Raw genomic sequence first — 21209 nt, 5'->3', positions numbered from 1 at the left:
TCCACGATTGTGCGGTGTAGACGACAACCACATGAGGAACCATATGTACAGGGCTTCAAGTCACCCCAACAGAACAGCTCTGCGATTTTACCAGAAAATGGAACGGGAATTAAGAATTCATGTAACTCAGTTTCATGGCATTCCTGTAACGAACACGAATGCTAGTCCAATGAGTATCTGTCGTTTTGCCCTGTTCAAAAGACGTCTTCCACATTGGCGTCCACGTACCCTCGTTGGTATGTGGAAAGTTTGCAGGGAGGAATAGGACTGAATTCCCTCGCTCGTGGTTGCCTGGAGTTTGCTTCAGGACGATAGTCCACAGTGTTGGGTGTCCAACACAACACAATCAGTGGTGACGGCGAGGTTTCTTGTAATATATGTATATTTCAAACTCGATCCAATATTAATCGAACAAGTTTCTGTATATCTATTAGTTATTTTTCTTTAAAATATGAAATAGAAATAGACTCTGAATTACATTAAATAATTTTAGATAAATATGTATTAGTCGTGAGGAAATTAACATAAATACATGAAGTATATATATATTTCAATGTCTACAGATAGTCGTTCTCCTTGTTCAAGAAAAACTAAATTGCAGATATGATATTCCAGCTAAATTTAAAACACAATATGATACTTTTCCCCTCAAATTTAATAATTTATCCAATAGCATTTTTTTATTCTACGGTATTACAATACTTGCTTCTTTCTTACATAATATTGAATTTGCTTATTCATTTTATGATATTGAATAAAACTATTCTCCGCCCATTTTTACATATATAAAATGATGTATCTATGCCTTTAAAATTACTTAGACATCATTCTTTTACATTGCTGCCAAACAATGAAGGAATATTTTCTTGTTGCAACATTCGCCTTTCAAGTACGACCTTAAATGGCTTCGGTGACACCGTCATTCCACCACGACGATCAGTTGAAGGAGGCGTTTCTAAGTCGGCACTCGTGATCCTAAAATTCTGCAGCAAAGACGTCAGAAATAGGAACATATTTATTTGACTAACTCCTTCACCAATACATGCTCTGTTACCTGGGAATAATTAAAAAAATAACGATACTATTTTATAGACATAAGGCTATTTTATTCGTTTCATATTATGTAGTAATAAATAAAAATCTAAATAAGCTAGAAATTGGATTAAACCAAATAATGAAAGCTCAAGTACGTCAACTTCAGTTAATTCTCAATCTTAATTTGGTTGATAGTTGTCAGTATACTATATACTTGCTTATTTAGATATCATACCCATTCCATCAGAATTCTGTGTAAATAATATTTCTGGTATATATATAGAGTGGATGGACCATATTGATGGGACATATTTATATTTTGAATAGTGTAAGCAATAATAGTCTTGCATGATTTTCATATAGCTTAACATCAAATGTAAGGATGAGAGTTACTGATACGTGTTTCTTTCACTGTTGCACGGAATCATCGTGATGTGGACCACCGTTGGAATTTCGTTCATCGTGGAGGCGTTCTTCAGTACTGGACACAGATGTTCATTTTACTCCGACCTCACTCACCCTCGCTCTCACAGTGGCAGTTGGCCCTCGCCCTCATTCACCCTCGTTCTCGCGAAGGGAATTGTCCATCGCTCTCGCGCACCCTCGCCCTCGCAGTGAAAGTTGGTTCTCGCCCTCGCGATGGGAGTTTTCTATCGCCCTTGTTCACCCTCGGCCTCGTGCTGGAAACTTGTCCTCGCCCTCACAGTGGAAGTTAGCCCTCGCCCTCATTCACACTCGCCTTCGCGAGGATGGTTGTGCATCGCCCTCGCTCTCGCACTGGAAACTTCTCCTCGCCCTGGCAATAGCAGTTGGCTCTCGCCCTTGTTCACTCTCACCCTCGCGAAGGGAGTTGTCCATCGCCCTCGCGAGGATCAGATCCTAAATTTTACAGCCTATTTGCTGAATTATTCCTTAACATACGTTCTAAACAAAGAAAACTAAACATACCATCGTATAACTTACTCGGGATCATCTAAAATGGAACAAATCATTGACTACTCCACGTTTAATATTACCATGAATATGTTCAGATAAAATTTGAATAGTTTCCTTTACATTTTTCGGTGCAAACTGGTGTTGCCCATAAGAAGAGACGAAACGAGAAATCAGGTTTATCATCTCGTCTTGTAAATTTTATAGAAGTCTCGTCTCGTCTCAATTTTTGGAAACTTTCTTTATTGTCTCGATTCTCGACGACTCACTTCTTGTCTCGTTCTGTAGATTTACGTACAAAATGCATTCCCTTATCTAGAAATTCAAAGAAGGATGTATCGAGCAACATTTAAACCATATTTATTATTGGCATATATTGTGATTCGAGTATCTTTAAACGTTCATAAATGCTCTTCATTGTGATCACTTTCATCAATTTATAGATTTTTCAAACGGATCATTTAGCGCTAAAATAGTGTTTGAGACCTAAGACTTGGGTGAACTAGTGTTGCTCACAAGACTCCAAAAATTCTCGTCTTGTCTCGTGGTGCAAATTATAAGAGTGATAATGGTGATAGGTTTAAAAAGTGTTGTTTTCCACTTATAGATTCTTATAATTATTAACATATAAGGAGTTATGTAAGATTTACGTAAAAGATTTGAGTTAGTTATTTGCACTCATATAGAAAAAAGAAAAATTTAATGTATTTTAGCAGGACAATATGTCTTCAAACACATAATTGAAAGTAGAGGCTGTTCCTGAGGGAAGTCATATAGTTAAAAATTTAAAGCTTCCTTGCTTCAGAGTAAGCGGGGAAAAGGTAATCTAATGGACTTAGAAGGTGCAGAGCCCGATTGGAAACAATATTGCGAGACCCCAGGTTCCCAACTCACTTGCATACATATTGCATATACTATATTGCCCCCAAGACACACACACACACACATATATATATATATATATATATATATATATATATATATATATATAGGGGAGGGCGGGGCTAGTAGTGACAGGGGCAAGTATTGACAAAGCAGATATATTCTTTTCTGTGAGGTGGCAACATCACTGCATCACTGCAAGTTGCAGAGTTTGTTACAGAATAATCGAGGTAAAGTTGAAGTCAACACATCATTGCGCGTTGATACTACAGTAAATTTAGTGTTTTTAGTGCACAAAAGTAAAATTTAGGGAATAATTTGAAACAGTGTCAGTCCAAGCCTATGGTGAGGTAAGTAAAAATTGTTATTATATATTTAGGCAATAGTGTTTCCTACATTAGTTCATATGATATGTTGAAAGCAACACGCTGTTGTTTTAGTTCGTCACAATGTGAAACAAAGAAAGGGGGAATGGGGCTAGTTGTGAAACGTGACATGGGGCTCTTGTGACACAGTCACAACTTACCCCACCTATGAACTTATGTTCGATTTTTGTTTCGTTTTCAGAGATGGTTCGTAATTATAAACTTAGAACAGAGAGAGCTAAATCAACTGTAGAATACTATGAAAAAACTGCGAAGGAAGTTTAATGAGGTGCATGCAGCTTACGTAAAGCACAAGAAATCTTCCATGTGACTACAATGTCCCTGCTTAGATACATGAAGAATAAGAACAACCGAAATGATGCTGTCACTATGGGATACGTATGGTTTTCTCGGAATCTGAAGAAAAAGAGTTGTGCGATTATTCACTGTCAACTTCCAAGATATTTTATGAGATTGGTCTTCGTGCACTAAGAAGTTTAGACAAGAGCAATTAAATAAAGAAAAAGAATTAAAAGTAAGGAGTTTATAAGACTAATTGAAACTATGGGCATTGTCAAAAAACAACGCAGAAGAAATATTGTATTAGATGATCCGAGTCTTCTGAAGATGATGATTGTTTTTGTTTAGTGCGTTTTAAGCCCTTCAGCAAATCAGCACATGGAGATGAATGGCTTTAATGCTTGGAATGTAAAAAGCGGGCTCATGTGAACTGCACAAATAAAGGTCCCTATTATGTTTGCCTTAATTGCCAGTCTGATGTTTAAATTGACAATGTGCCCAAAGTCAGTCTGTATATACGGAATTGTTTTTAAAGATAAGATTTCATAATAAATGTCCTTGAGTTATTATTTTTTGAAGCTTATGTTATTCACACAATCCTTAAAAATCCTGCATTTTAAATTTATACTAAATTGTGGGTGGATTTAGTTTTTCTTTTACAAGTCAATATGCAACCTTTGAAGAATAGTCAGTTTACACTGTAAGATCCAATTTATTGGGGTGTTCTTTGGAAAGTATTCATTGGTTTACATTGTTATGTGGAAGAAACTGTTTTCTTTCAGTAAATAGTATATTACAGTGGTATATACTAATGCCAATGTTTAATAAATGTTGTTACTACTTGCCCTATGTGTGTCACTACCTGCCCCATAGAGGGGGCATATTGTGCCAAATGATTTGGTTGTGCATGAAAATAATTTACTGTAAAACGATTATGTTAATCCCGAGAGTTTTATGTTAGGCGGATATCGGAAGCTTTAGTAAGCAAGTGTTACTATTTTAGAAATAAATTTTGTTAAGAAGTTACAAGGTTGTAAGTAAAAATTGTCACAACTTGCCCCGCTCTCCCCTACGGGTTGATTCAGTAAGAACTGTTACAGTCTATAAAAGCAATTTGTGTTTAAGAATCAAACCACAACTTTCTATCTTTTGTCTATTTTCCATTAAACATCACACATTACTATATCATTCTACAAACAAGACCAAAACCATACAAATTGACTGAATGTCTTCAAAAATTACAAATGTTACCGGTACACATGACTTCCACCTTTTCTCTAGCTTCTGCAGAACTACTACGACTCATTACAGTCAAATGTTTTTAAACTCTTCACAATGTTGCCAGATCAAACTCCACATCCTCCCACCTTTTGATTTATGACAAATAAATCAAAACAAAATCACACTAAGTATCGTACAGGTATCTTCACCTTTCGACCTTTTCTTGTTGTGACAACACGGTCACCCTTTTCTTCAATTTTACCTAAAGTCAAGTTTTTAGACGGACATTCCTCTTCATCTTTCGCTTGCACAACACTTTCTTCAGTTTGAACAAAACTCACTTCCAAGGGGTACAAGCGCTGAACAGGTCTTATAATTTCTCCACTGTCACTCTTAATCCTAGCTACTCTTACAATATCATCCTTCCCAGGGAACACCTTTGTAACTTTTCCTAAAGGCCAGTCTAGTCTTCTCTTATTGTCACTTCCAACAAGTACAACGTCTCCTTCTTTTATTTCTCGACAAGTTTTCTTTCCGGTTTGCTTCAGTACTAACTGACTTAAATACTCACTACGAAATCTATCTCTCAATTGTGTTCTTATGTGCTGCAGTCTTCTAAATCTTTTTGACTTATCAACTGTCTCTATATGATCCAGATCAGGTACTCCTATCTCCAAATTATCTTGTAAAAACATAGCTGGAGTAATGGGTGTGAGATCGTTTGAATCTTCTGACAAATAAGTCAACGGACGTGCATTGATAACTGCTTCTATGTCACACAACACTGTACTCAATTCTTCATAACTTAAAGACGCTCTACCCAACGTTCTACGAAGAAGCTTCTTGATCATTTGTATAATTCGCTCCCACCATCCACCCCACCAGGCAGCGGTAGGTGGAATGAATTTCCACTGAATTCTTTCTACTGATGAGTACAAAGAAATTTGTTCCCAGTCGATTAACTTAAAGAGATTATCTGCACCGACAAAATTCGTTCCATTATCAGAATAAATTACCTTCGGCCTTCCGCGGCTGTCAATAAATCTCCTAAAAGCTGACAAAAAACTAGAGGTCGGTAAAGACAGTACCAGTTCTAAATGTACCGCACGATAAACGGCACAAGTAAACAAGACAATCCAACATCTTTTCCCATCTTGAAGGAAGAGAGGCCCAGCTAAATCCACTCCGGTTATTTCGAAAACTAATGCATCTTTAACTCTGTCTTCTGGCAAGGAAGCTGGTGTGACATTAATATTTTTGCATCGTACCGTTTACATTTGACACATCTTCGAACAACAGAACTTATAGTTTTTCTCCCACGAAGAATCCAAAACTTTTCACGCAACTTTGTCAATACTACTTTAACTCCAGCATGAGATGATTTCAAATGTTCCTTCAATATCAACATCTTCACAACTTCATGCTCAGGTGGTAATACAATAGGACTCCGAAAATCATCTTCATCGAGTCTACGTGCAATTTTAGTATTTAACCTAATCAAACCTTCACCATCAATAAAAGTACACAATTGTTTCAAACGATCTGGTTCACTCACAAAACATTCTTTCTGAATAGTTCTCATTATAACCTTCTCAGCTGATTCTATTTCAAATACCAATAGCTCACCCGTTAATCTTTTACTTTCCTTTGAACGACAATTATGGATAAAACGCAAGATCCATGCAACCATACGTATTAATTTCCCATAATTTGAAAACTACTCATATACCACTTTGGCTCATTTGCAATACTTAATGAAACAACTGTTTTCAGTTTTTCATTATTTACTTCAAGCGCATTTGGTTTCATAATAGTTTTCGGCCAGAATTCTTCCGTCTGCCGTAACCAGTCAGGTCCTTCCCACCATTTACTTTTCAGTAACGCTGCAGCATTGCAGCCTCCTGAGGGTAGGTCAGCTGCGTTCAAATTTCCCGGTACATGTCTCTAACACTTTACATCGGAGAGAGCTCGAATTTCCTTCACTCTATTCATTACAAACACTCCCCAAGGTCCATCATTTTTTATCCAGTAAAGTGCCACCAAATAATCTGTCCAATAGAACACAAGAATGTCTAAATTTAAACTCTCAATCACAGACACAGCAAGTCTAACTCCGATACAACAGGCCATTAATTCGAAACGTGGAATAGTTGACTTTTTCAATGGCGCAACACGTGCTTTGCTGAATAACAACTGGACATTAACTTCTCCATTGCATTCACTTCTCAAAAACACGACAGAAGCATATGCATTTTTACTAGAATCACAAAAAACATGTAACGTCCAAGAGTTCCTTGTAACATCTTGTGCAAACTGTCTAGGAATCTTTATTTCGGCCAACATCGCCAGTTCTTTATACCACCTGTCGATATAACCTGGAAATTTCTGAAGAAACTGGTATATCCCAAGAGTTGTTATTTTCCCAGCTTTCTTGAAGTAACAATTTTGGAATCAACGTCACTGGTGACAGAAATCCTAGAGGGTCAAATAACTTATGAGCAGTAGATAAAATAACTCGTTTTGACACTGGTCCTTCTACTCTGCCTAAATTCTTTGTATCACACAATAAAGTGTCTGTACATGTGTCCCATAACATACCTAGAACTGGAGTGTAAACATCATTACTGCCTATAGAAGAACCACTATATACCCATCCTCGTAATCGAATTTACCTTCACTGAGCAGCGTCTTTGATTTTTCGATTAAAGCAAACATTTCGTCCTCATTGTCTACAGACGTGACACAATTATCGACATAAAGGGATTGTTTCAATTTACTAGCTATTTCTTCATATTCACGGGAAGCATTTTCTAAATGGTAGTTAAGAACGGCCCCCAACAAAAAGGGACTGCAATTCACACCAAAAACAACTCGCATATGTCTAAAAGTTTTAAACTTCCTTTCGTCAAAATTCTCCCACCAAAGAAATCTTAAATAATCACGATCGTTTTTATTTACCGAAATTTGCAGGAAAGCTTTTCTAATGTCCGATATAATCCCTATCTTTTTCTCTCTAAACCTAGTGACGGAATTTCTTCAATTAGGTTTGGACCCTTCTCTAAACAGTCATTCAATGAATATGCACCCTTTGTTTTTGAAGACGCATCAAAAACTGGCCTGTTTGGGGTAGTGGAATTCTCTTTTATCACTGCCCTATGTGGTAAATAGTAACTTCGATTGTCCAGCTCCTCCTCCGGTACTTCTTCTATGATTCCTTCTTCCAACCAGTTCCGAAAGACGTTGTCACAGTCTTCGTATCTTCCTTCATATCTTCCTTCGTATCTTCACACATCTCTTTTCAGCTATTTCCTTGTTGTCATGTAGTTCCATAGGTTCTTCCTTTCACGGCAATTTAACTTCGTAACGACCATCTGAATTCACGCACAAAGTTTCTTCAAAATGTCTTAAAATCACTTCATGGTTTTCGTTCTTAGTCTTAACTTCCATTGGGTCAGAGATGCCTAACGTATCTAATTTCCACAAATCCGAAATACGGTCACTGATTGACAATAAAGTGATCACAACATTGGCAGACATACCATAACATCTTTTGGACGGTAACTTACCCATTATTGTCCATCTAACAGCAAATAGTCCTGACTCTAACTTTAACATATCTACTGTTAAAAATTCACTAGCCATATCCGCACCGATTAACAGTTCCATTTCTCCCGTACTATCTAAATCAGACAACCAAATTTTTCTCTTCTTCATTTCTTTTAACCAAGGTCCATGTTTAAGAGAAGATATCTCACCGCAAATTACTGATTTCTCTAAAACTTTCATCCTACACGAATGATTGTCATTAACATCAGCTACAAGTATACTATATTTGTTAAGGGACTCCTTTTGTGTTTTGACACCACCAAACAAACTATGTTCTAAAGTTTCAGTACATATTGGTTGACAACCCGGTATTTCCACTACTCGCTTAGAGACATATGATCTCTGTGAACCACTGTCATAAAGTGCACGCACTACACATTCTTTCCCGTTTGTTTTCAATTTTAACTTAAGTGTTTGTAGGAGAAACTCATCCCTACCATTTTGATTCGTAAGTGTTACGTTATGCTGTTCTGAATTTTGTTTTGTTTTGTTTTCTAATTTTTCCGAGCACAAAACCGAAAAATGTTTTCCCTTACACAAAAAACAAACAACATTAAACGTACAGTTCTTGGCAGTGTGTTTTTGAGGTTTTAAACACCGAAAACAACACTTTTGCTGCATTAACAGTTTCTTTTTCTCTTCCAGATTCATACTTTTGGCCTTTTCACACTTTTGTGGTAAATGATACGCCTCACAAAAAACACACTGTTTGTCCTCTTTTACCTGATTTTGTCCAGAAAACAGATTATTAACAGTAGGCACCCTTTTTTCTTCTTTATTCTTTTTAAAATTCACCATGGAAGTTTGTTTCACTTTAAACCCTGCTTGAGCTAACGCAATGCGTTCTTCTCCCTCCACTTCATTTCTCAGAAACTGTAACAACTGTTTTAGTTTCTCACTATACGTATTTGCATTACTATCACTTACACTGGCAGTCGCTGTATGCCTTAACCAAACCCTCAAAATTTCATCAGGCAAACAAGATTCTACCAAGGGGAATAACATAGCAGAATAGTTTTCACTAGTCATACCTATTGATTCTAGCGCACGTAAATATGACTCAAGTTTATCATATAAGGAATACAATTTTAACTTATTTTTGTCATTCGAAACATTCTGTATAACAAGTCCTAACAGTTCACGTATGTAGTACTCTATCAACAATTCTTCTCGACCAAAACGATTGAATAAACTTTCTATGGCTTTATCGTAATTATCGGCTGTGGGTGGATAACTGTTCACTACGTCCCATGCTCTGTTACCGGTACTAATTGCTTGTAGCAGGTATTGGAACTTGTCCTCTTTCTCGATTTCATCATCGTTATGAATTCGCTTGAACTGGCTCCAGAAACTTATCCACTCACTTATTTCCCCACTGAAAGTTTTCAACTCAATTTTCGGTAATTTAAGTTTCTTTCTACCTGTATGACCACCTGAACTGCTAGAAGGAGCTACTTTTTTCAAAATGTTCTCATGTTTTACACGCGCTTCGTCGAACATTTCCCGGTAACTTTCCACGTTGTTGTACTCTTCATTGTAACGTGCTTCACTTTTTTTGCTTGTATCACTAAGCAACAGTTCAAGAATATTTTCATCATAGGTTGACAATTCGGTTATAAGTCTCTCCAACTTCGTAAAATATAACTTGACACTTTCCACATTTACATTGTCCTTTTTACATTCAGCCACTAAGCTATTATAAGCCTTTGAAAACGATATCTGCACCGGTTTCCTAGCCTTTACTAATTTATCCATGATTCGTCCTTTTTTCCCGCCTCATGCTGGTGTGCCAAAATGTTACAGTCTATAAAAGCAATTTGTGTTTAAGAATCAAACCACAACTTTCTATCTTTTGTCTATTTTCCATTAAACATCACACATTACTATATCATTCTACAAACAAGACCAAAACCATACAAAATGACTGAATGTCTTCAAAAATTACAAATGTTACCGGTACACATGACTTCCACCTTTTCTCTAGCTTCTGCAGAACTACTACGACTCATTACAGTCAAATATTTTTAAACTCTTCACAATGTTGCCAGATCAAACTCCACAAGAACATACCAGGCCTATATTCCAGCTAATACTGCACGTAGAACCTTCAAACAAAAAATTGCATTACCAAATCGTATGTGTAGAATGCAATAAAAATAGTAGCGAGACCAGTGGCGTCTCGTGAATACCCCCAACGGGGGGCAACTTCAAAATTTGAAATGGAAAATGTTATATCTGTTGGAATCGTTCGAAAGGACATTAAATGTCAAGCAACTTTTAGAGGACAAACTTTGTCATATCCTTTCCCATTTAGCCGCTAGAGGCGTTGTTGCAGACTTGATTCTGACTACCCGTAGCAGGCTTTTATCTAAGCTAATAATGCACATAGAGCCGTCAAACAAAGGATCGTATCGTGAATACCTCCAACGAGGGTCATCTGCAAAATTTGACATGGAAACAGGGGTTGGTTGTGCTTCCATTGAAACAAGCTCACAATGAGAAAAACGTCGAGAGGAAACACGTTAGCATATTTCTTCCTCTGTGGCAGCAACATGATCGCATTACGAGGTCAAAGTCAGATGATTCGAGAGTTTCTGCATGCGGAACCAAAGGGAAGAGTAAATACTAGTGTGAAGCGAACGGGAAGTACAATTTGTACATACGCGGAATCATACCGTGTAAGTGGCGACAACAATGGCGTCAGCAAGAGACCACGACACAGGGAGGGTACATACTGTAACAGTAAGCAGAGGTGCATTTGCTGCTGTCGAATAAAGCTCTAAATAGGGAACCAATTGTGTCGTCAAGTGCATATACCACGTACAAGTGTGCGGCGGATCTTTAAAAAGGACTTATAACTATATACAAATTACAGGTGGGCCTAAATTGTTTGACCATGATAAGGCTCAATGAACTACATTCTGTGATTGGCTAATCAGCAAAGGTGATGACTTTGTGTAACATCTTATCTGGACGAAAGAATGTTCTAGCCAATCTGGTGCCAATTTAAGGAATGTAATTTTCAAACACTGAACACAATGTAAAACTCCCGTCCTTTGACAGCGTGTTCCACATAGTTGGTAATGAATGATGAATGTTGCGTTCATACTCCACAAATGTATATATATATATATATATATATATATATATATATATATATATATATATATATATATACAGGGGTAGGACAAAAAATCTAAAACGTTTACAAAAGTGTGAAAATCATACCTAGTATGGTGTAGAGCCTCCTTTTTGCGTCCCAAGCAGATTGAATCCGCCGTGGAATGGACATATACAGTCCCTGGATTGTGGTGTGTGGAATTTTGTACCATTTTTCCTCCAAAACATGCTTCAGTTCCTTAAAGGATGCCGGTGTAGGGTAATGAGACCGAACACGCCTTTCTAACTCAGACCACAATGGCTCAATGATGGTTAGATCTGGTGATTGTGGGACCCATGGGAGGTGTAATAGCTCCTGGTCATGCTCCTCAAACAATGATTTCACTGTTTTTGCAGCCTGACAGGGTGCCAAATCATCTTGGTAGATGCCATAACCATCAGGGAACAATATTTGGGCCACGAGTAGAACCTGTTCCCCCAAAATGGCCTCATACGCCTCAGCATTCATCATTCCTTGCAGGGCTATGATGGGATGTGCAGAAAACCACGATATCACTGTCCATACTGTAACAGAATCACCCCCATGCTTTACAGTTAAGAGCAGACAGTCTGTATCATAGGCCTGCGACGGTGTTCTCCATACGTAAACACGACCGGTTGTTGGAAACAAGGTGAAGGTCGATTCATCGGATCGCATTACATGTTTCCACTGCTCATAAGTCCGCGCCTTGTAGTTCTTGCACCACTGGATACGCCTCTTCGCATTTACTGCTGTGACCAGGGGTTTGGCGATAGCGGCCGTGCCATGAATTTTCATTTTATGAAGTTCCCGTCGCACTGTTTTCTATGAAACCGGGTTCTGTAGGCCGGAATTGAGTTCAGACGTAATTTTCATTGCAGTGGTCATCTTTTTAACCGCTACGATCCGTTTTAATGCCCTCCGGTCCGTATCTGACAGGATTGTCTTTTGACCACTGTTGTGCTTTGCATACGTCGTTTGCCCATAAATTGTTTATGCCCTTGTGACATTGGACACTGCCTTTCGATACCCCAACAATGTTCGCCACTGTTGCTACTGAAGCTCCAATCAGACGGGCACCAACGATCATGCCTCTTTGGAAGTCTGTCAGGTCGCCCATTTTACAGCACCACTTTCACATCACGACACTCACAGGTGAACTGGTTACTGCTGACGGAAGAGGAAGGTTTACATGACACATTGAAAACAAAAAACGATCGGCAACCGCAACACGTGTTGTACAGTGGAGGGCCAAACTTACGTGTCCTGTATGAAGTGTTTTCTTTAGATTTTTGTCTACCCCCTATATATATATATAGCCTTTTCAGGTAAAAATTGAGAATACAGTTATTGAGATTTGAAAATATTATGGAACCACATATGCACTATTTTGTTTAATGACATTCTGCCATTTTTTCCGGCAACATCATAATCCCGTTGCTTTAGAATTTCTCTGGCTCCGGTCAGAAAATTGTGACAAGTGGTTTTCGTAGTGCTTTTTCTTATGAAAGTAACTTAACACCATTCAGAGGGTGTTGCAGAGACCAAAACAAATGATAGTCTCATGGGTGCCAACTTTAGGCTATACAGTAGGGTGTACCGAAAAAAACTTTTTCTCGAAATGTTAAGGTGGGTAGTGCGGAAAAGTGGCCATTTGTGACCAAAAAGACGCCAGATTTTTTCAGAGTTTTTGGTGATCGTTTAGGTGGCGCGCATCGACTTTGAAATTTTGGTTATGCAACCACGCACAACAATTTCACAAAATTATTATTTTGCCTTTTTTATGTATTTATTTCTACTTTAAAATAGCGTTTCTTTTGTTCATGGCAAATATATTAAATTTGTGCCTCAGGAAAAGGGTTCTATGTTGTTTATATCGGTGAAGCGTGAAGAAAAGAAAATAAGAAAAAATAAAGCGACTTTAATGTAAAAAAATACAGTAACAGATTTAGGCGGGGAAGGGATTGTGTTATTATTGTTGGACAGAGAGAGAGTAGGAGAAGGGGTTGGTAGTGAGAAGCAAACTTTGGTACTTTCGTAGGGGTCACAAGGGGGGTGGACAGAGGAGTTTGTATGTTTTCAATATGAGACGCTTCGTCTGATTTGAGCTTTGCGGCTGTCGATTGCTAGTGTTCCGCGTGTGTCGATAATTGAATTGCGTTATTTTTTGTCGTTGTTCAGTGTTCACTGCGCACTTACTACCATTTTGTAATTCTTATAAAGTGTTTTTCCAGTGAGTAAAAAGAAAGTGTTGCGCCAGACGTACAAGGACTTGCTATTTGGTTGGCCAGAAGAGCTTCCCGGCAATAGACTTCCAAGTTATCGTGATGTTATGAAACATTTCCTCTGGGAAAGAAACCACAGAAAGGATGTATTTGGTGAAAATCCTTCCCTCACAGATTTGACGAACGCTACCGCGAATAAGACGATACAAATCTGGACAAAGGCTTCGATTCCTACAGTTTCTAAAAAACGAGTAGTGGACATGATTTTGGATTATAACAAATCTTCAGTGAATTTGCGTAAATCTGCAAAACGTGCTTCGACTCAAGAAAAACTACAACGTTTTAGGGATAGTGGACACAAACTCTTTGATATTTGTTCGTGCAAGTGTACCGACCCAGAAAAGTTGTGTAACTGTGAAAGAGTGAAAAAAAGTGCCAGAAGGAGAGAAACCATTTCTTATGGACCAACGAACGAATAGAAAAATGATAATTGGAAAAGTGAATCCTGAAATGACGAAAATAATTCAAGAAAAGGCTGAAAGAAGGAAGAAGAGGTCTGCATCAGAAAGAAGTATTTCAGATACTAGTATGAAGAGGAGGAGGACGGGATCTGCGATAAAAGAAGACTCTTCAAGTGCAACTGATATATCTGGAGCAAGTGATTCGGAGTTTGAGCCAGTGGCATCAGCTTCAAACTCAGTAAAACCACAGAAACGTCTAGATCTAAAAGCCGTTGCTTCAGCTGCTTATAGAACAGGGGCTTCGAGGAGACAAGTTGCTCTTATAGTATCTGCTACTTTGGAAGATGTCGGAATGATTTCACATGACAACAAAGATAATGTTGTTGATAAAAACAAAGTGGCGCGAGAAATGAAAAAACTTCGAGCTGAAATTGAGTCTACATCAAAACCGGATCAAAAACCTATCAGTGGACTTTACTTTGATGGGCGTAAAGATAAAACTTTAGCAAAGGGGCAAAAAGGAGATCGTTTTTACCGAAAAGATGTCTTTGAAGAACATGTGTGTTCAGTAGAAGAACCAGGGTGTGTTTATTTAGGGCACACAACGCCCTCATCTGGAACTGCCGAGGAGATTAAAAATAGTATTTTTCATTTCATTGTAGAGAACAACATTGATTTGTGTGATATACAAGTGATCGGATGTGACGGCACACTGGTAAATACAGGATGGAAAGGTGGAGTCATCCGTTTGATTGAAGAAAAAGTCGGCAAATCACTCCAAAACGCAGTTTGTCTTCTTCATTTGAACGAATTGCCGTTTTGCCACTTATTTACAACATTAGATGGCTTCACGAAAGGTCCGTCAAAACTTTCAGGATCAATTGGAACAGCCATACAAACCTGTGAAAATCTTCCAATTTGTAAGTTTGAACCTATCACAATAAACTGGGTGAAAGAAATGTCAGGTATAACAGATTTAAGCACGGATCAACAGTATCTGTTGGATATCTCTTCAGCTGTTTCGAGCGGCGTTTGTTTTCGCAGTCTAGCGAGGAAAAAGCCTGGGCCACTTGTCCAGTCACGATCGTTAACGACAGCATGCCGTGTTCTTCGGCTGTATGTAAGCACACCCCACTCCTCTGAACAGCTGCAACTTCTTGCAAGGTATATAATGAACGTGTACGCACCGGTGTGGTTTGAGATCAAGAAGAAACCATAACTGACAGAGCCCGACACCTCTGGAATATGATCCACTTGTCCCGATTTCTTCCAGACCACTTGAGAAATCTGACTGATAGGGTCATTCAACAAAATGCATTTTTTGCTCACCCTGAAGATCTTCTGCTGGCTTTAGTAACGAATCAAAATCCAGACATCAGAAGTCTTGGCTGGAGAAGAATTAAGGAAGCAAGAGGATTGACAAAAGGCAAGAGAATACGAACTTTTGTTTTACCAGTCATCAATTTTAATGCAGAGCGATACTATGAGATGATTGATTGGGCTTCATACTCCCTCCACGAGCTTCCGCTGACCAAGAAGATGACACATGAAGAAGTGGATGAATACATTAAAAGCAAACAAAAAAAAATAGTAGAATTTCAAGACTTCCCCTGTCACACCCAAGGTGTAGAGCGACTTGTAAAAATTATTACAGAGGCTGCTTCTTCCGTTTTCGGCGCCAGCGCACGTGAGGGCTACATCAAAGCAAAATTGAATTCTAGAGGACATATACCGACATTTCAAACAAAAAGTGACTATAAAGTTAAAGGAGAAAACTAAAAGAAAATCCTGGCTAGCCTCTTAGTAAACTTCTGTTTACTATGATAATTTGGAGTGGGTGGGTGGGTGGAGCTCGCAGTCTAGCTACCTCCTCGTGGTGAGCTCTGGGTTATTTTCATAGCACAATTAGCAATGAAAATAAGCGAAGAGCTGGACAGAGACTGAGGAACGGTAATAAATTTGAACACTGAAAAAGCGTGTTTTAGTGTTTTATATCGAGAAACTATCGAAAAAATTCAAACTGAAAAGAAATTAGAAAAAATCCATAGAAAGAGGAATTTTCGCCGAAAATCACTTTTCTAGCCAAAAATAACACGTAAATAACATAGGACACCCCTTGAGGCACAAATTTAATATATTTGCCAGGAGCAAATGAGAAATTACTTTAACCTACAAATAATTATATAAAATAATCAATTATTAAGAATTTTGTGAAATTGTTGTGCGTGGTTGCATAACTAAAACTTCAAAGTCGATGCGCGCCACTTAAACGACCTCCAAAAAATCTGAAAAAAAATCTGGCGTCTTTTTGGTCACAAATGGCCACTTTTCCGCACTACCCATCTTAACATTTCGAAAAAAAAGTTTTTCTTCGGTACACCCTACTATACAGTGCATGCGTTAAAACCTCCCAGCTATTTTTCTCTATTTCTGATCGTCAAAGATGTATGCAGTCTGCCATCGTCAGCATGGTATGCGACATCCTTTTTGTTAATCAGTTTAGAACATTTATTTGTACTTGCTAAGTGCACTCGCACAAATTATCGATAGTGCAGATTCGAGTCTATCGTACTGCTTGGTTGTAGCAGCTCGTGGTGCAATGTCCTTCCAACCCCATTAAAGTACAGCATAACCTTCCCAGGCCTCAGTGCAGACTTTGACATAAATTATGGAGCATCTCCTCCTTTCAATCACGAACTTTTTCGCACATTGTTGCCGTGCGTTGTTCATTTTTCATCATTTGTAATCAACCGCTTAAGAAATGGCTCCTAAAAATCTTTCAATTAAACTTCCACAGTTATGCCCTTTAGCTTAAGGGAGAAAATGTTTAAGGGAACTGAATGATGATGGAAGAACTTATACAATGAGAATGTGGGAGAAAACGTAAGTATTCGAGAAAACCAACGGACACAATGTTGTCCACCACAAACTTACTTGGCCAAACCCCACGCACCAGAGTTAAGCGCTCAACCACAGAGCCACCGTGTCTCTCTAGAAATGGCTCGTGTTTGTTACGTTTCAGTACACATTCGCTGGTAGAAATTTGATGGAGTAAGTGTTTTTGAGTGGGATCATGTGGCAGCCAAACGTCGAGCTTCTTTTGTTGCCAGCTTTCTCCAATTGATTTCACATTCTTTGGTGATTGATGTTTAAGTCATTGGTGATGTCATGTCTGCTTAAATGGCGGTCTTCCTCAACTTCTGTCAGAGTATCATTCACTTTCACTGTGCTTGGTCGACCACTGCGAAAAGCATCTTAGATATAGAAATTACTGGAACCAAAGCGACTGAACTATCCAGGTGTTCACCCAACAATTTTTGTTGGGATTCAATACTAGAAGCCTCTACGTCTATGTAGGATTGAACGGGTGTTATCCTGTACCGAAAAATACGGTAAGTAATTGTAAAATACTTTCACCTATAATTCAGAAAAAATATAAAATTAAATTGCTTTTATAACATTAAGAGTATAGATGAAGTGTGAGATCAAAGTTCATGCTATATCAATCACTTCCTTGTTAAACAAGTATAGTTTTATAGAGAATGTGTAGAAGTGTGCGTTGAGTTAGGAAGTTTTGAGAGAAGTCTGGACCCGATGGACTCCCTCATAAGTGCGCTCCTAGAACCATCTTGCGTTGTTGCTTTCTGCAACGTATCTTGTCCATAAACAGTTAAAATTTCTTTACGAACCTGAGTAGCATTTGCGTCTTTATCGAAATAAAATTGTAAAATGTAGTGCAATTTTGCGTAAAGTTCACTCATTTTCATATTGTAATAACTTACGTCTAATAGTAAGAATTCCAACGCTTTTTGTCCAACTACTAGGTTCAAATGTTATCTGTCGAATGATGTTAGGTTCGACCAGTTGTGACTCATACACCCTGAGATTCTGAACACTAATGCTTTTCGCGCTCAAATGGCTCACTACTTTTCAGACTAACGGATACATGTATATCAATTATATAAAAATGAAAAGCACGACACTCAAATCATCTACACCCAAAACATTGATACCAAAAACCAAACTCATTGACACCCGAAACATGGATACCCAAAACACTAACACACAAATCATCGACAACCAATTCATTTACAACTAAATCATGGATAGTCAACACATCGACATCTGAAATATTGACACCAAAACACCGATACCTTTGTCATCGACAGCCAAAACATCGATAGCAAACTCATAGAGAGCTAATTCATCGATAGTCGATTCATCGACAACCAATTCATCAACACTTAAAATATCAACAACCAAATCATCGACAGCCAAATCATAGATACCTAAAATATCAATAACCAAATCACCGACACCTAAAATATTGATGACCAAATCATTGACAACCAAGCCATCGACAGCTAACCGGTCATTTTGTTTGTGACACCATGTGTAATCATAGCCATGCACTTGCTTCTTGCTAGAATACCAAAAATAAGTAAATAATAGATCAACACTTACCGGAAGTTCCTATCTGTTCAGACATTATTAATACTCTTTTTTTTAAATATATATATATATATATATATATATATATATATATCGCACGAATGATATTACCTTATGTTCCGAACATTTGGAATTCCGAACAATTCCTTCAGATTAGGAAGACGGATTATGTAAATTCCGGAGTGTTTCGGCTACGCAAACATTAAAATACATTTTAAAAAATGGAACTCTTGGTTTAAACTTTTCTATAGTTTCTTTATATAAGCTTAAGGTAGAGTATAGTACTTAAGGTAGAGTAGAGTACTTACCTCTGCCATAGGGAAGTAGTGCTTCGTGAGTAATTAATGTATTACTACGACTATCAATAAACCGTTCTGGTCTGAAATTCTCAGGATCTCCCCAAATTTCCTTCTCCATATGTAGAGCCCCAATGTTCAAAAGAATGCGACTATTCTGAAATAATTATAATTTATCTGTTTTTAATAAAAATATTATTAAATATGGGAAACAAAATAGTTTTTACAGAACTCTTCACAACAGTTGCAGAACATAATATATGCCTCAGAAGTAAGTGTGAACTTATCTTAAAGATCATGGGGTGTAAAAAATATGTTACATATATATATATATATATATATATATATATATATATATATATATATATATATATATATATATAAAACAAAATAAGTAAAGTATATTTTTATAAAAAGAATTTAAAAGCACAAAGCCTAAAAGAAGATACTGTCTGCTAGACTCAGTGGCTCATAACCTTTTCTGACTACTGGCGCACTGTATTGAATGCGTACTACATCGCAACACTCTTGTTTGTTCTTTATTAATAATAATATAAATTATACTAGCCTAAGACTACAGTTTCTTTAAAGTAATGACTCTATGTAGTACTGATTAGTGTAGCTGCTTGTACGCGTTGATTGGTACAGTCTGTCTCAAAATTGATTTTAACTAATTGTTGTATGTTTCATGATTTAAAATTATAAAATTTCGCGACACGTCGGCTTGGAACTACTGTGTTGAGTTGTTGAGTTGAGTGTTGAGACGCGTACATGAGTAGCAGTTTAGCGTTCGTATAAGAAATGGAAAAGCTGTCTTCTTTGAAATTTTGTAACACATTATTCAAAATCACGTTAAAATTTGTTGAGGTGATTCTTTGTAGTTCTCTTTAGTTGCTTGAGAAATTATATCATTCGTATTTGCTATGGAACCACTAAACAAGGTTTTCTGTATTGAATCTAATTTACCGTTATCACTTACATAACTATTTGACACGCAGCACCGCCACAGCTCTACTGTCTTACTAAAACTGTAACAAATTACTTTCTTTACAGAGTAGTGATCTATCAATGAAAATATCCGTTGAAGGGTCGCTAGTTTAGAGTAAACATACTAATATATAAAATTAAGAGTTGTATTAGTGAAGAAGAAATCAACTCATAATCCGGGAAGAATACACTGACTTGAACTACGCCAAATTAACAGGCACATTCTGATTTCACTGAAAATTGTAGCATTTTTTATTTTTCTTTCTTTTTCATTCTTTTTTCCGTATCGGTATTCTATTTATAATTAGAGATCGGATTTTTCATTCTCTTGTAGACTTCAGGTAGACTTAAATTATACATTTAATGTAGCCATCATTGTCTGCAATGTTTAGGTTCTGCCTCTTCACCCACTTCTCTTGCACCGTACGGAGAATGTACTGTGCAATGCTAATGTTTTGGATAAAATCAGTGTGTAGTTGTCAACACTGAAAACAATAAAGCAGCGATATACACACTGCCAAAAGAAAGAAAATAGTCGTCGTTCGTTTTATGTAGTGTAGTTTGGATGTCTTGTTGAGATCTATTCAAAATATAATAGCTACGTTACAAAATAGGTTATTAGTATTTTCTCACTGTCAGTTGCTCGAAACCCATTTTGCATTTTACCATACATAGTTTCGGTTAAAAAAAAAAAAACACAACCTGGTAGCAGTTTGTGGTTAAACCAGCCTTGTATCTTACGAGCGAAACTGTGCTTTTCATGTACGTGTGAACAGATTGCAGCTTTAAAGTGCAGATTGGAAAGCTGGAACATCTAGAAGGTTGGACGCAGTGGAAGTGGCAAATGGGTTTGCAATTCGAGCAATACGACTTAGAAGATATCATTGATGGGACTCGAACCAACCCTGAAGTTCCTTATATCGGTGAATAACAAAAGAAAGCACTATCTGAATGGAAGAAGGACAATGTGAAAGCCGCAAGTCTAATTGCCAGTGCTGTGAGTAAATCAGTTGTATCAAACTATATCACCACCAAGACGAACTCTTACGCTATCTGTGGTCATTCGCAGAGTGGATCCATCGTACAGCGACGAAGAAATTGAGGAGGAATTACATACAGGAAGGATACATTCAAGGAATGTCTCCGCATCCGTAACAAGCAATGAGCTACTTACATGGTCCAGGTTTTAACCAAATCGCAAGAGAATATTCATGATCTCTTAGAACACGGGCATACATCTACAAGAAACGACACATAGTCGAACCTTCGAAAACTCCAGCCCCTTTACCAATACGCTGCGACCGCTG

At 37.6% G+C, this 21209-nt stretch overlaps 1 protein-coding gene across 1 annotated transcript in view; it reads right to left on the bottom strand.

The window, feature by feature from the left end:
• Nucleotides 1-481: 481 nt before the first annotated feature.
• The window catches only part of LOC145680895 (methyl farnesoate epoxidase-like), a 186629-nt gene continuing 165901 nt past the window's right edge, over nucleotides 482-21209 (bottom strand). The window contains exons 8-9 of the mRNA XM_081752053.1: nucleotides 18928-19072; nucleotides 482-1054 (exon numbers count right to left, since the gene is read on the bottom strand). Coding sequence (XP_081608179.1) covers nucleotides 825-1054; nucleotides 18928-19072 — 375 coding nt within the window. The 3' untranslated portion in view covers nucleotides 482-824. The remainder of the gene's footprint in view (nucleotides 1055-18927; nucleotides 19073-21209) is intronic.

Source organism: Thermobia domestica, chromosome 3 (genome assembly GCF_964235325.1).
Source record: "Thermobia domestica chromosome 3, izTheDome1.hap1.1, whole genome shotgun sequence".
Lineage (NCBI taxonomy): Eukaryota > Metazoa > Arthropoda > Insecta > Zygentoma > Lepismatidae > Thermobia > Thermobia domestica.
Note: the sequence above shows the minus strand (reverse complement) of the source record. Positions and strands in the feature narration are given on the sequence as shown.